Raw genomic sequence first — 15,354 nt, 5'->3', positions numbered from 1 at the left:
TATGAAAGTCTTTCTTTTATACACAGTGTTGTCAGGGCCTGGAATGCTCTACCTGGGCTGGTGTTCGAGCCAGGTACATCAGAGACTTTTAAAGGACATTGCAATAGGCACATGGATGAGGAAAATGGAAGGATTTGGACAGTGTGTAGGCAGAAGAGATTAGTTTAGTTGGCCAATTTGATTACTAATTTAAATATTTGTTATCGGGTTGAAGGGCCTATGCTGTAGTGAGAATTCTAATTCAGATTTCGGAGCAAATAAGGCCATTTAGCCTATTGAGTCTGTTCTACTATTCCATCATGGCTGATTTGTCATCCCTCTCAATCGTATTCCCTCCCTTTTCCCCATAATCTTTGACTTTCTTCTTAATCAACTTTAAATATACCCAGTGATTTGGCCTCCACAATGGTTTATGGTAATGAACTCCACAGATTTACAATTCTCATAAACAAATTCCTACTCCTCTCTGTTCTAAAGGGACATCCTTCTATTCAGAGGCTGTACCCTCTGGTCCTAGACTCACCTACTGGAGGGAACATTGTCTCCACGTCCACTCTCTAGGCCTCTCAATATTCAATAGGTTTTAATGAGATTCACCCCCCCCCCCCCACACCTTCTGAACTCCAGCAAGTAGAGGCCCAGAGCTCCTCAAACATTAGCCCTTTCATTCCAGGATCATTCTCATGAACCTGTACACCTACGTTAGCAACTGAGGACCAACCACAACTAGTTAAATGGTAATACCACTTTTTTTTAATTGCTCAAGTCATTTAGTAAACTCAGACTCTTCGTGACCTCGGATCATGGGGTCTACAGGGTTTCAATGGCAAGATACGGAAGTAAATTGCTAGGCCGTTCTTCCGTGCAGATACTGCTACTGCCCGGGTGGGACCCGGTTGGGTCTGAACACAGGACCACCTGCCTTGAAGTCCATGCTGATACCACTACACCTTTACCTACCATTTATGACTCCAGGGGCAGTGCATGTTTCCACAATCGCACTTAATTAAAACTGTGAGAACTGTATTAGGAAATCACAAAGACAGGTCAGGGGTGAGGGTCGTTGGTTTTTAATGATTACTAGAAGACATTTTACTGAAGGTTATGGGAGCTATGAACATCTTGTCATAAGAGGCCAAAGACCACGCATCTTTTAAAGAGATTAATCAACCTTCAGTGCACTGGAGAGATGGCGAGGACTTGGCTTTAGCACAAATTATCAAGCCAGCATTGACTTCCATGGTGTAAGTATCGACTTTCTTATGACACAGATAAAGCTAATTCACAATTTAAGTTCATGGATTTGATTGAAACAGGAATTTCAGTCTGTACGCTCATGATCAAAATAGAGATTTGTTGCAATAAGGAGATTTGGACTTGCAGGTAAAGGTATATCTTAGATTCTTTTTATTCTTATTCATGAGAATTATTGTAATAGAGATCTGAATGAGAGAAAAAATTTGAATTATTCCAAGATTTACAAGGATGTTGCCTGGATTGGGGAGCATGCCTTATGAGAATAGGTTGAGCGAACTCTGCCTTTTCTCTTTGGAGCGATGGAGGATGAGAGGTGATCTGATAGAGGTGTATAAGATGATGAGAGGCATTGATTGTGTGGATAGTCAGAGGCTTTTTCCCAGGGCTGAAATGGTTGCCACAAGAGGACACAGGTTTAAGGTGCTGGGAAGTAGGTACAGAGGAGATGTCAGGGGTAAGTTTTTTACTCAGAGAGTGGTAAGTGCGTGGAATGGGCTGCTGGCAATGGTGGTGGAGGCGGATACGATTGGGTCTTTTAAGAGACTTTTGGATAGGTACATGGAGCCTAGAAAAATAGAGGGCTATGGGTAACCCTAGGTAATTTCCAAGGTAGGGACATGTTCGGCACAACATTGTGGGCCGACAGGCCTGATATGCTGTAGGTTTTCTATGTTCTATAGGTTAAGGAGCTTGGAAACCTGAAGAACTGATCAACAGAATGCAGAATGGACAGATAAGTGGTTTAATTGTTCAGAGAGGAAGAAATGATGGAACATGTATTCTGATTGCATGCACAGTCCTTTAGAAGTGGGGCACTGGATTTTATCCACATGGGTGGTGACTAATGCCAAGGAAAATAATGGTGAATTTGTGCAGCCCTCAGCATAGGTCACACTCAGTGTTACACAAATTCAGGGGGCACGTAGGGGAAGCATAACCTTTGCCAGAGATCATTAAAAATATAACAGATTTAAATCCCTGCTCATAGATCAGAGAGCTGCACTGCAGAAAGATTAGGTCACAGATAATGAGACACCAGATATACTAGGGTTAGGCAAGAAGTGAAAGGTCGCAATTATGAACAGTGAGTCAAATACTCTGCTTTTCCACTGTAATTGGGAAGACAGCCAGAGCAGCGTTCCCTCCGCAGCTGCACGGACCAAACTTTGCTCTTCAGCAGGGACTATTTACGTGGCCTTTTAAATAAAACAAAATCCCAGCTGCGCAGCAACAAAGGCTGTGTGTGCGGGAGCATTTCAGTCACCGTGAAGCTGCACAGCTTGTAGAGAACAGTGTTCGCTACCTAGTCACCTGTGGACTCACTTCAAAGAACTACAAACTTGTACCCCCAGCTGCCTCTGTACATCAATACCCCTCAGTACTGCCAGCTTAGAGGCAACAGTGATCCAGGGGATCCCAAAATTCACCCTCTGAATATACTATTATTAAACCAGGACAGCTTGAACCTTAATATTGTAATGTTCTAGTGGCACCAGTCAATAAAAAAGTGAAGTGATGATGCACCTTTTATGAATCCTGATAGTTAAGTGTCAACAATTAGTCAGATATGTTAAGTAATAGCCTCAGCAATGTGTAAAGTATCAGAACACGTTTTAAATCTTTCATATTCTCTAATGAAAGGACATGAGCAGTAACTGCAGCAGCAGATTTCTCCCACTCAAGGCATAATTGTTCCTGACTATATTCTGATTTAAATAGATTTGAAACTGTTGTGGTTTATTTACTCCACTGGGATTAAAATAAAAACATCCAGAGTTGTAAAACCTTGCAGTTGGGATTATTCCCAGCACTGTAATAATAATAGCTTGCTATTTATAGTGAAAACTACACACACTGGAACCATACTGACCAGATGGCCTCCGCCAGGGTTCCTCACTGTCCGCGAATTAAGAACGAGGAAATCAGTGGCAGCTTCCATGTTTCCAGCCAGGTGCACACATACAGCTTTCAGTGATTCAGCCTGGAAGCTGTTTATCTGTACCTGGCTGGAGAGTGGGGGGAGAAAAAACACTTTGCTAGAAATCGAAAATAAAACAGAAAGGTATAGTGTAACCCCAATAATCCAGCACGCTTTGAAAGTTAGTGAAAGATTTTCCAGACCATTGATTGCCATCTCCTTTAACATCTCAACACTCTTAATTCAACTTTTTAAAATGTTACGGTATCATAAATGTTCCAGTGAGTCAGGTAATTGAAAGGGAGAGATGCTTTATTGGTTGGGGCATGAAGAGATACAGGGAGAAAACAGGAGATTGGATCGGCCATGATGGGCCAAATGGCCTAATTCTGCTCCTATATCTGATGGAGAGCGGGATCTCGGGCCCTGGTGAAGGGATAAGGACCGGAAGCATCGCTCGGTGAGCTGTGAGCTAAATCATGGGGATTTCCAATTGCTAACAACATTTTACTGACGCACTAAATCAGACAGCATCTGTACAAAGAGAATCTGAGTTGGTTTTTCTGTTAAAAGATGACTGACCTTAAATATTAACCATGTATTTCTCTTCCCAGGTGCCACCTGACCAGCTGAGTGTTTCCCGGGTCTAAGATTCTGATCATTCTCAGTGGTTACCTGTTCTGTGTCAAGAGTAGCCAGTTTTGTGGGTAACAGTTGATTCATTTCTACTGTGTTGGCGCGTGGCCTAGTGGCTAAGGCATTGGTCTAGTGATCTGAAGGTCGCTAGTTTGAGCCTTAGCTGAGGCCGTGTGTTGTGTCCTTGAGCAAGACACTTAACACCACATTGCTCTGTGACGACACTGGTACCAAGCTGCTTGGGTCCTAATGCCCTTCCCTCGGAAAACATTGGTGGCGTGGAGAGGGGAAGGCTTGCAGCTGGGCAACTGCTGGTCTCCCATACAACCCTGCCCAGGCCTGCGCCCTGGAAACCTTCCAAGGTGCAAATCTATGGTCTCACAAGACTAACGGATGCCTATTATCATTCCTACTGCGCACAGAACCCTAACAATAGTGTGGTGAAAGAGAAAGTATCTTTTTTAAAAAAAAGGAGAATGTGGTTGTTCCAGTCACAGGGATCATTTATGGTCTTGTATGTTACATATTTACATACGTTACATACTGTGTACACATCTTGATTATGACTAATAGCAGTCTTGAGTTCTCTTTTCAGTTAGATTCTTTGAAACTTAGCTTAGACTGAAATATATTTGGAAGAGGAAAAAACTTCCTTTTGGCGATCGACATTTCTGACATCCAGTGACTGATAAGTAGCTACTCTATGGAAATCTGCAGCCCCGTCTTGATAGACATGAAAAATAAATAGGAATCAAGCTCTAGTTCCAGGCCACAGTTTCCCTCCTTTGATATGAACAACATGGGAATGTTTTCTGTGTTGTTACCAGATTTGGTCTAAATGGAAGATCAAACAATTCACAGCTTAGAGCCAAGTGTTAACAGTTGGCTCGGAGTATTCAAACTAATTATGAATTGTATTTTATTAACTCTTCACAGATTTTCTAATGATTAAATAAGCTTTTAATTAAATAAACAACATGTGTTTACATTTTAAATGGCAGTGAATATAAATTTTGAAATAGGTTAACAATGGGGCAGATGTGAGTCTACAAGGTCATCTGTATCTGGGCTAACCACTGTTGCTTTGTCTTATGGGATGATTCCAGCCAGTAACATCAAGGTACAGATGTGGTTAATCCAAGAGACTGCAGATGCTGGAATCTGAGGCGACACACAGAGCTGGAGAAACTCAGGGGTCAGGGACTGTCTAGGGAGGGAAATGGACGTTCAGATTGAGTCCCTGTCGATTTATGCTGGAGGAGGAAATTTTCAGTGGGCTCCTGAGTTAAGGGCTAATAGGGTAAAGCTTATGTTGTCAGAGGTTGGATAGGGTCGTTCATAGAGAGATTTGTAAATGAGAGAAGTTTTAACTTTGACAATTGAAGAAGATGGGGAGGGGAAGCCTGCTTAGACTCCTGAGGAAGGGTAAGGTGAGCTCTGCAGGGAAGAAAGATGGTGATACAACAGAAAAAGTACTGGTGAACAGCTCAAAAAAGGGAAGTGACAAAAATGAAGTTTTTAAAAAAATCAAACACTATTGCAGCAACTACAAACAAAAGACAACTTATCAAGGGAAAGTAAAGTGGAGAGCACAAAGAAAGATTGAATTAAGAATAATCCTTTATAAGGGAAGAAATAATGGCGTACTTAGAAAATAATGTTTGGAAAGATTCAATGTGGCTTCATAAAAGCGAAATCATGAAAGAGAGAAAAATTTAAGGCTGTTTTCCAACACCATTAGCAGGATGGATAAGTTACAAATATAATTGAAATACATATATAATATGCATTTCAATTCCTGGTAGGTTGCTGCACAAGGACCATGATAATGGAGAAAGGATTTTAGTTAACAGAAAATATTGGGACCCAACGGGGCGTTTTCCAGTTGGTGAACTATAACTACTTACTTGCCTCTGGATCATTAACATGGATTGTAAATAGTTGAAGGAAGTGTGTATGACGTATCCAGGTTTGCAGATGCTACAAAGATTAGTAGGAAAGTTAGTCATGAGGACACAGTCTGTGAAGGATTGTAAAGGGTTAAATGACTGAGCAGTAGGAAAGGGAGCATATGATTTGTGTGCTGTGATGCTATCAAATCTTAGTGGTGAGAGATCTAGGTCAACAACCACAAAGTTGAAATAATAATTTAAGCATGTAGAACACTGGCCTTATTGCAAGGAGGTGGGGTACAAATGCATAGGGGTTGGGTGTCTCAATTAATACCTGGAAGGAGATGGTTCCCTTGTGAGGAGAAATTGAACAGGTTGGTCCTGTCCTGTCCAGAAGAAAAACAGGCAGTCTGAATGAAATACAATTTTTGGCAAGGTGGGAAATGTTTGCAAGTTTAAAAGTAGGCCTCATACCCTGCACTAAGGTAGCTAGAGTCCAGTATTATTATGTGAGCAGAATTAGATTACCAGTAAAGAATAACACAAATTAATAAGGTAAACCAAGTGCTTGTGGTTCATCTGAGGGAACAGAATTACAAATGAAGGAGTTGTTAAACTAAAAAAGACTATACTACAAATAAAATCTTGAATATATGTACAGCACCATTGAGGTAATGACATTATTCCAGCAAGTTTCTCAAGAGAAAACAGAACGACTTGAAGGAACAAAAATAGTCAAGGAGAGGCTGGTTGTTGAGGGAATTCTAGGGCTTTGGGCCCAAGCACTGCTTCTCATGGTGAAGTAATGTGAAAAAATGAAGGATGCAGAGTGTGATGAATCACAGATCTTGCAGTGGGAGCATAGAGAGGTTTGAAAGCAAGAAATGTTAAATTGAGCAAATTGAGTATGGTGTGTTGAGTTAATGCATGTCAGGATCTGAGCAGAGCTTTGAATGAGCTCCTTTCTGGGGGGTGGTAGCTGAGCAATGGAGTAACATCCCAGAGCTATGCCCAGTAGTTCTCTTTCACAATCCCAGGTGGAACAGTCCAGTGCTGGAGAGCATAGGTTAAAGGCAGGGGTCCCCCAATCTTTTCTATGCCCTGGACCAATACCATTAAGTAAGGTGTCTGTGGACCCCTGGTTTCAGGAGAGAAGAGATTTTGAATGAGACATTATTTTACACAGAGAGGTAGGTGCCCAGAACATGCTGCCGTGAGATGGGAGCAGATAAAATAACATTATTTAAGAATGGGACTGGACAGATACACATAGATGGAATTAGTTAGATTGGCATAATGGTCAGCACAATGATGGGCTGAAGGGCCTGTTCCTGCACTGTATGAGGAGGATTTCAGTACCAGCTGAGCCAGGAAGGAAATGACTGAAGAAATTTGGGGTCTGATGCTCACTGCTGGGTGAAATATGACACTGAGGTAATAAAAGAATGGCCAGGGAGAGGGATGGAGCTGATGAACCAGGAACGGAGTTTGTGTGTACTAGAGTATTGTCAATCCCACTGCTTGACGTAGGCAAATCAGAGCAAGTGGAGGACTGAGAGAGGTAATGAGGTAGATCTAGCTAAACCCAGTATTGTGCTTCGAGTAGGATGCAGTCTCGGCCGCCATGTTATAAAAAGGAAACGTCGCAAGTCCTCTGAAGATGTAAAGGCAGTTTCACAAGGAACATGTCAGGGGCTCCTTACACTGGCAACAGCAAATATGGAGGTGTCCCTGACAGCAATCTGTTGCAAAGGACTTGTGCTGGCTAACTCAAAAGGGTTGTAACTTTACAGGCTTGGAAGGAAAGTATTGGGGGATGGGGTTTTTTTTTTAAAATACAGAGTAGTGGGTGTGTGAAACTGCCAGGGTTGGTGGTAGAGGCCGATACATCAGGGACACTTCAGAGACTCTTAGATGGGTGTAGGGATTAACGAAAAACAGAGGGCTGTGTGGGAAGGGAAGTTTAGATTTATCTTGGAGTGGGTTAAAAATCGGCTCAACATCATGGGCAGAAGGGCCCTTCCTGTTCTATCTTTGATGTTAAGATACAGAAAATCTCAGCGACCCGTAAAAACTAAGGTTACAGTGTAATACTATACACAGGTTAGGAGGGGAGCGGGTTCACAGGGTTGATGCTAGTGTTAACCCTCACAGTGGCCTCAAGGAGACACACAGTCACACCATACAGTAATGACTATACAGGCCAAGGGCCGATGCTGGTTACCAGAGGCACAGCACCCTGAATTATCCCAGACATCTTTTCCTAAGCGCAGTCTGAGAAAACTGAATATGAAACAACGATGGAGACATTGGTAGAGGTAACTGAATAAGCAGTTCCCAACCTTTTTTTATACCATGGATCCTTACCATTAACCGAGAGGTCCATCCATGGAGCCCAGGTTGGCAACCCCTGAACTAAAATTTTATTCAAAGAAGTGAATGTTAAGGAAGGTGTTATTAAAGGTTCAGGGAGGGAATTCAAAGTGTTGGCTGAGACTGCTGAAGGTGCAACCACTGTAATAGAGACAGTCTACTGAGCAGTTAAATTATCTACTGCCTTGCACAAGTCCATTCTTCATTCATCATCGAGGACACGGGCAGCCCAATACAAGCTCTCCACCGTCTTCCTAATTCACAGTCCTGCCCTGCAAAGTTAATGACCTTTGGCTTCCAAACACTTAATTGTGGGTCAGCTGCCTTCAAACTATACCACACCTTAATCACATATTACACTATACAGCTTTAAAAAAACTAAACATAGCCCAACCTTGCGATGGATGGTGAGGGAAAGGGGCTATAGCTTTAAATCTAAGATTTAGGAGAGTGCGTTTAAATTTTTAAATTAATTTGTAAGTTGTTAGTATATGGAGATAACCATGGCCAAGATCAGCATTCTGGGCTGAGGACACAGGAGTGGCAAGCTGCTGTTATTGCCCTACGCCAAGTCGGGCTAATGGGCTCAACAAGATGACAACACCCACTCAGTGATAGAAGCAGAGACTATTATAACATCATTAGTTTGAAGAGGGGTTTGGTGGGCAGGCAGAGGTTAAATACCAGCTTAGGCCAATTGGACCTTCTACTTTCTAAATACAAGAGGTTCTGCAGATACTGGAAACCCAGAGTAACACACACAAAATGCTGGAGGAACTCAGCAGGTCAGGCAGCATCAGAAAGGAATAAAGAATGTTTCAGCCTGAGACCTTTCATCAGCACCTTCTACATTGTAATTATAGCTGACTTGGTTTCTCCCACACACTCCTTCAAAAGAAATCTGCTCTCCCCCCCCCCACACCCCAAATTCATAGTGGCTGCCATATTCTATTCTACATTACTGTGGTCATTGTTTTGACTGACTGAAGATGAACTGGATACAGGAGCTGGCAACAACATTCCTGTTACCAGGAATAGTGCTGCTAACAGGGTCCCTGGTTCAACTCTGCCAGCAAGACTAGTTAACAGTTCAGGTAATCAGATAGACCTAGTGCAATACATTACAGCACAGAAAGATGCCATTTGGTCCATCAGACCCCTGCCAGCCCCCAGCAAACCAATTCCACTCTACCCTCACAACTTAACCTTTCACATCCTTGCCAACTTTGCTTTATTGATTTGGAAGAAATCCACTGGGAGATTGTGCAAATTCTGCAAATATGGCACGGAAGGTCAGGATTGAGCCCAGCTGCTCGGGACTGTGGGCCAGCAACATCAGTTGCTGTGTCCTTGTGGCATGCTCGCCAGCTATGTCTCTGCCAGCAGGGCTCTGGCGAGCAAGCACAGTCTATGGCACAAACAGCTCCACTAATTCCTACGGGCATTGGTGATCTGTCTCAATGGAATTCTGGCACAACACGGGGGAGAGGGGGAAAGAATTCTAATCTTTACACAAATTCACATTGAAATCACTTTTTTAATTTTTTTTCGCTGACATGTTTCACATTCACCTGTTCCACGGTTTTTTAAGCATTTTTGTGCCTCCATCCAACTTCGCACCCTTACACATTTCACACACATTTCAACAAGATAACAAATCAACACTACTGCAAAGAGTCAATGATAAAACACATGTCAGAACAGCTCACACACCTCGCTTTCTCTGATCTCTTCTCCCAGTTAGAATCCAGGTACCCAAGAGACGTCACCATCACGGATGTACAACTGGCTTTCCGGAGAGTTATGGCATTTACTGTTGTTCCTATGAAGTGACCAATTCAAGGCTACAGTTCAAATGGACTGGACTGCCCAGTTTATTGTGTTGCCAAACGATTTCCACCTACTGCCCTCGTCTTCTATGCTAGGTACACATCCCAACCCCTGGTAATTAAATCTCCTATCAGACAGCAATGACCCATGGGTAACTGGATCACTACAGGCTTGAACCAGTCTTCTGGTTCGGGGGGGGGGGGTGGGTAGGGGTGGGGAGAGATGTTGAGTTAGGGCTGAAAGGTTATGCAGTGAAAACTCCTGCATCAGAGGTGGAGGCAGTAGGGAAAAGATGCAGGAAAGAGGTTTGACAGAAAGAGGCAATTTAACAGCCATCACATTTAACTACACAAAAAATTACAAATTTATAAAACTTCTTGCTCTGTCTGTTGCAATATTAAACTTCAATAAAAGGAGAAGCCATGGGAATTTATATTTTTAATGATGGGTTGTACAGAATGCTGTAGACTATTAAATTTTTTTTTTACACTTGTTCTTGGGTCACAATCTGCAGAATCGTACAGCTCTAAATTCCTTCAGTGCAAAGGGCCTGTGATGTGACTTTTTGCCCTCGAATCCCTTACCTGGTGATGGACCCATGGCTCCTACTGCTAGGCACCGCCGTCACCTCAGATCTAAACCTTTCCATTTTCAAATTTTTAAAAATCCCGTCTCTGCCTCGCAAACGCATTCAAGGTGTAAACCAACAGGATGGAGAAGCATCTATCTCCGCCTTCTCACACTTGGCTCTTGTTCCACCGTGATCCCAGGGCCAACACCTGGCAGGCTGGTGCAATCACTTAGGCCAACCGCATATCCTCCACCAACTGTGGGCCTTAAAAGGTGATTTTTGGAAAGAAACATTGCTTTATCAAAGTGCACCAAATCTGGTTTGCTGATGGATGGAGGGAGTTCCATGTTTACAGGCAGGGAGGGGAGGTGGCAGCAAATAGTAATGTGATGAGAAGGTTTGCAAAAAAGTTAAAACCAGATTACCATTGAGTCATTTTGAAGCACCCCTCGGTGTAAGTACTCAAAATAAGAAACGATTACAGAGAAGCAGCTGCTTTGGGCTGTAACCCAGGGTATTTACAGAATGTACAGATCACTCTGACTGAGGGCATCTGCCATCTCATCATCAGCAGCAGTGGTTTTGATCTGTTTTTTTTTTAAAAGGATTTGGAGTCTACACAGGCTCCTCATTTCGAGTCCTAGCTTCTGGCAGTTGAAGGTTACAGGTGTCGAGGGCTCGGGTGCCCGTTGTGATACAGTTTCTGTTTGATGTGCACCATGTTCCCCGCAGATTCCTCGTACTGACGGTGGGAGCGCCTCCTAAAATCCTTCAGATTACATAACCTCGGGATCCAGGACCAGGAATCATCTGAAAGAAAATGGCACAGGGCAGCCGTTTAGAGAGGAGAGCGCAGACACTTTCAAAGACCTTAAAAAAATATTCCTTTTCAAAAAACTATTCCGTGGATGCTGGAAAATCTCGGTCAGGCAACATCTGTGGAGAGAGAAACAGGAAATATTTCAGGTCTAAGGCTGTTTTAAAACCACCTTTAAAACAGGACAAAGGTCAGCCCAGTGTAACTTCCCTGCTCTTCTAAAAAACAGTCACAGAGGACAGAATGGGCTCCTCAGTTCCACCAGGTCAGAGCTGCCATCAGCCACCAATTATCATTGCTGTGGGCATTCTTCTGGGTAAAAGTACCAAGGTAATGGTTTGATGTAGCACGTCCTCAGCCCTGCTCTAAGCTGTCACAGCACTGGTGTGAGACTAGAATCAACACTGATTTGACTCAGACACATGAACGGTACCCACGGAGACACAACTGATACAAGAGTGAGACTTCCACCAAGTTTAGGAGTGCATGAAGAACTGATGCTGAGGCACTAATGGCCAGAGTAATTACTTTTAAGCCAGCTGTCAATGATCAGGGTTCAATTGTTGCTGGAGCTTGTAAGGAGTTTGTACATTACCCACCCACCCGAAACCATGTAGGTTTCCTCCCATGTTCAAGACACATATGGATAAGGTTAGTAAGTTACAAACATGCTATATTGGTGCTGAAAGAGTTGCGACATGTGTGGGCTGCTCCAGCACAATTCATAGTCATATAGCACTACGGCACAGAAGGCCTTTCAGCCTATCTAGTCAATAGGTGCAGAAGTAGGCCATTTGGCCCTTCTAGCCAGTACCACCATTCACTGTGATCATGGCTGATCATACACAACCAGTACCCCGTTCCTGCCCTCTCCCCATATCCCTTGACCCCACTATCTATAAGAGTTCTATCTAACTCTCTCTTGAATGCATCCAGAGACTTGGCCTCCACGGCCTTCTGAGGCAGAGCATTCCACATATCCACCACTCTCTGGGTAAAAAAGTTTTTCCACATCTCTGTTCTAAATGGCCTACCCCTTATTCTTAAACTGTGGCCTCTAGTTCTGGACTCACCCATCAGCAGGAACATGCTTCCTGCCTCCAGTGTGTCCAATCCCTTAATAATCTTATATATCTCAATCAGATCCCCTCTCATCCTTCTAAATTCCAGTGTATACAAGCCCAGTCGCTCCAATCTTTCAACATATGACAGTCCCGCCATTCCGGGAATCAACCTTGTGAACCTACGCTGCACTCCCTCAATAGCAAGAATGTCCTTCCTCAAATTTGGAGACCAAAACTGCACACAATACTCCAGGTGGGGTCTCACCAGTGCCCTGTACAGCTGCAGAAGGACCTCTTTACTCCTGTACTCAATTCCTCTTGTTATAAAGGCCAGCATGCCATTAGCTTTCTTCACTGCCTGCTGTACCCTCATGCTTGCTTTCATTGACTGATGAAGGTTAGTCCATACCGCTTTGTTCCATCAACCCATACCTAAACCAAGTCATCCAACACACCTCCATCCATGTACATATCTAAACTTAAATGTTGAAATCGAGCCCATATCCACCACTTCTGCTGATGGTTCATTCCACACTCTTACCATCCTCTGAGCGAAGAGGTATCCCCTCGAGCTCCCTTTGCATAGTTCACCCTTCAGTGTAAATGGAATCGTTTGGTTTGTGCTGGAGGTGGCGGCGCAGTGTCAGTGCCGGGGATTCAATTCCTGCCGCTGTCTGTAAGGAGTTTGCACGTTCTCCCCCATTACCACCTGGGTTTCTTCCAGCTGCTCTGGTTTCCTCCCACATTCCAAAGATGTACATAGTGGTGAGTTGTGGGCATGTTACGTTGCCACCGGCGACAAATCCTCGCTGAGTTGATTTGACTTAAACGACACATTTCATTGTATGTTCCGAGGCTGCAAATAAAGCTAATCTCTAATCCCTGGAGGCTTGACAGGTTACTAGGAGCAAACAATCCAAAAAGTGCAAAAGTTAAGATGTTCCTCCTCCACAGATCTGATGGTCCTACTTTTTCCAAAAGGAAACTGCTGCACACCTGAAATAAAAACACAGTGCTGGAAATGCTCATTTGGTCAGGCCGCCTCTGTAGAGAAATCACTAACATTTCAGTGCAGGGCTTTGCATCACATTTGTACCAACCATTAGGAAAGGGATTAGGAACTGTTTGGCTTTAGATGCAGGATTGAGTGCACATGGCAGTGTAACACCAAACCATATCATTGCACCCAATGTCAGAATCATCTGACTAAAGCAGACAAGGTCACATTCTCCCAAATTTCTCTGTCAAAATATCTCAATGTCTGCTCCCTTGGCCTGAGTTATTGCGCCTCACTCAAATTTAATGGAAGGAGCAGATTGTCGGTCACAGCCGGTCGGCATTTCCTCACGGATCCACTCACCATAACGCCTGTTCGTCCTCCATGCCCGGAGCACACACTGCAGGACACCGTCCATCCACACCAGAAACCAGCTGATGCAGAAGCCCAGCAACAGCCCCAGCATCAGGTCAATCTCCTGCTTCGTCACATTGTCCGTCACAAAGTAATTTTCTGAGGAGTCGACCACAGACTGATCGGCATCGTAAGGAATCACGTAGTGAATGTGGTGTCTGAAAGAGCGGGGGGGGGGGGGTGGGGAAGCGTTAGAGGAGGGAGCGAAGAGGGAGGGAGCGGAGGGAGAGAGGAAGGGAGCAAAGGGGAAGGGAGTGAGCGAGGAGGGGAAACAAATTCGAGAAGGCAGAGAGAGGAGGAAGGGGGAGCAAATTAGAGTAGAGGAGGGAAAGGTTAGAGGGAGAGAGAAAGGAAGTTAGAGGGAAAGAGGAGGAGCAAGTTTACAAGAAGAGGGAGAGCAAGTTGGGAGGGGGGAGAGGAAGGAGAGAAAAAGGAGGAACCGGTTAGAGGAGAGAGAGGGAGCGAGTCAGAAGAGGGCGAGAGAGGGGAAGCGAGTTAGTGAAGGGAGTAAGTGAGGGAGAGGAAAGAGTGAAGTGTGGCAAAAGCGCCGGAAGCTGTGGCATGGGTGAGGGAGTGAGATGGGGTGGAGGAGGTGGGGTGAAGCGGGCTGGGCAAGAGGAGGGGCAGAGAGGCGAGAAAGGATGGGGGGAATGCGTGGGTGAGGGCAGAGGCTATGAGTTGCGGGCTGCGGGTGACGGAGAAAAGAGGGCAAGGTTGAAGCAGGGGGGAGGGAGAGGGAGCTGCAGGGCCAGCGGGGCCGAGGTGACGGGGATGAAACGGCGGAGGAGAGCGAGGTGACAGGAGAGGAGCCGGCCCGGCTCGGCTCGCTTTACCTTCCACAGTTGCAGTGACAGACCCGGTCTTCGCCGCGCAGGTGCGGCAGGATGTAATTGTGGAATCGGTCGAGCAGAGCGTTCATGTCCACGATGCAAGCTATGGCCTGCAAGAGAGCGGACAAAGCAAGAAGCAGAGCAGGTGAGGGCTTCGGCCGGAGCAGTGCCGAGAGGGCGGCCGCCGCAAACCGCCGCAACACAGCATGCAGCGAGCCGCTGCTCACTCACCATCACCATCGACGTCCCTACGAACATGAAGATCATGGTGTTGGCGGTAGGAAGCATAAATCGCAATGTCTCTTGGCTGCTGACGGACTCTAGCTGTCCCGGGAGTGCGCGGCCGGTTACCCCCCCCTCCCCTCACACACTCACACTCACTCTCCCCCCTCCCTCCCCTCCCCTCCCTCCCCTGGACCAGCAGTCGGCTCCACACTCCCTCACATGCGCCACATTGGTTCGCTGCCGCAGTTTAACAATTGATCCGCCCCACAGACGATAAATAATTCAGAGGCAGGGGGAGGAGGTGAGAAAGGGGTTGCTGGGGAGGGGTGAAGCAGCCACCCCCAGCGTAAGGGACCTTCAGCAGCGCGGTGGGGGCCGCCTGTGCCGCCGTCGCCCTGCCGACTGGCAGCCGCGACGATGCCGCTGCACATTTGTATTCCGCACCACGTCTCCCGCCAATCCCAGCTCCCTCTTTCGCCCTGAACCGGGGAAATCAGCGACCCTCCTCCTCCCCACCCCTCCCATTCCCG

The 15,354-nt window shown here is 45.3% G+C and overlaps 1 protein-coding gene across 2 annotated transcripts; it reads right to left on the bottom strand.

Moving 5' to 3' along the window:
* Positions 1-9,593: 9,593 nt before the first annotated feature.
* On the bottom strand, positions 9,594-15,338 carry tmem240b (transmembrane protein 240b). 2 transcript variants are annotated; one of them, XM_059951994.1, is made up of 4 exons: positions 14,831-15,338; positions 14,603-14,709; positions 13,719-13,927; positions 9,594-11,287 (listed from the first exon to the last, which is right to left on the bottom strand). In XM_059951994.1, exons 1-4 carry the CDS (start codon positions 14,885-14,887, stop codon positions 11,139-11,141), a joined length of 522 nt encoding a protein of 173 aa, XP_059807977.1. In that variant the 5' UTR covers positions 14,888-15,338; the 3' UTR covers positions 9,594-11,138. The 2 variants fall into 2 exon arrangements, with proteins under 2 accessions (XP_059807977.1, XP_059807978.1); XM_059951995.1 differs by lacking the exon at positions 9,594-11,287 and adding an exon at positions 13,177-13,354.
* Positions 15,339-15,354: the final 16 nt, after the last annotated feature.

This window comes from Hypanus sabinus, chromosome 27 (assembly GCF_030144855.1).
Source record: "Hypanus sabinus isolate sHypSab1 chromosome 27, sHypSab1.hap1, whole genome shotgun sequence".
In the NCBI taxonomy this organism is placed as follows: Eukaryota; Metazoa; Chordata; class Chondrichthyes; order Myliobatiformes; family Dasyatidae; genus Hypanus; species Hypanus sabinus.
Note: the sequence above shows the minus strand (reverse complement) of the source record. Positions and strands in the feature narration are given on the sequence as shown.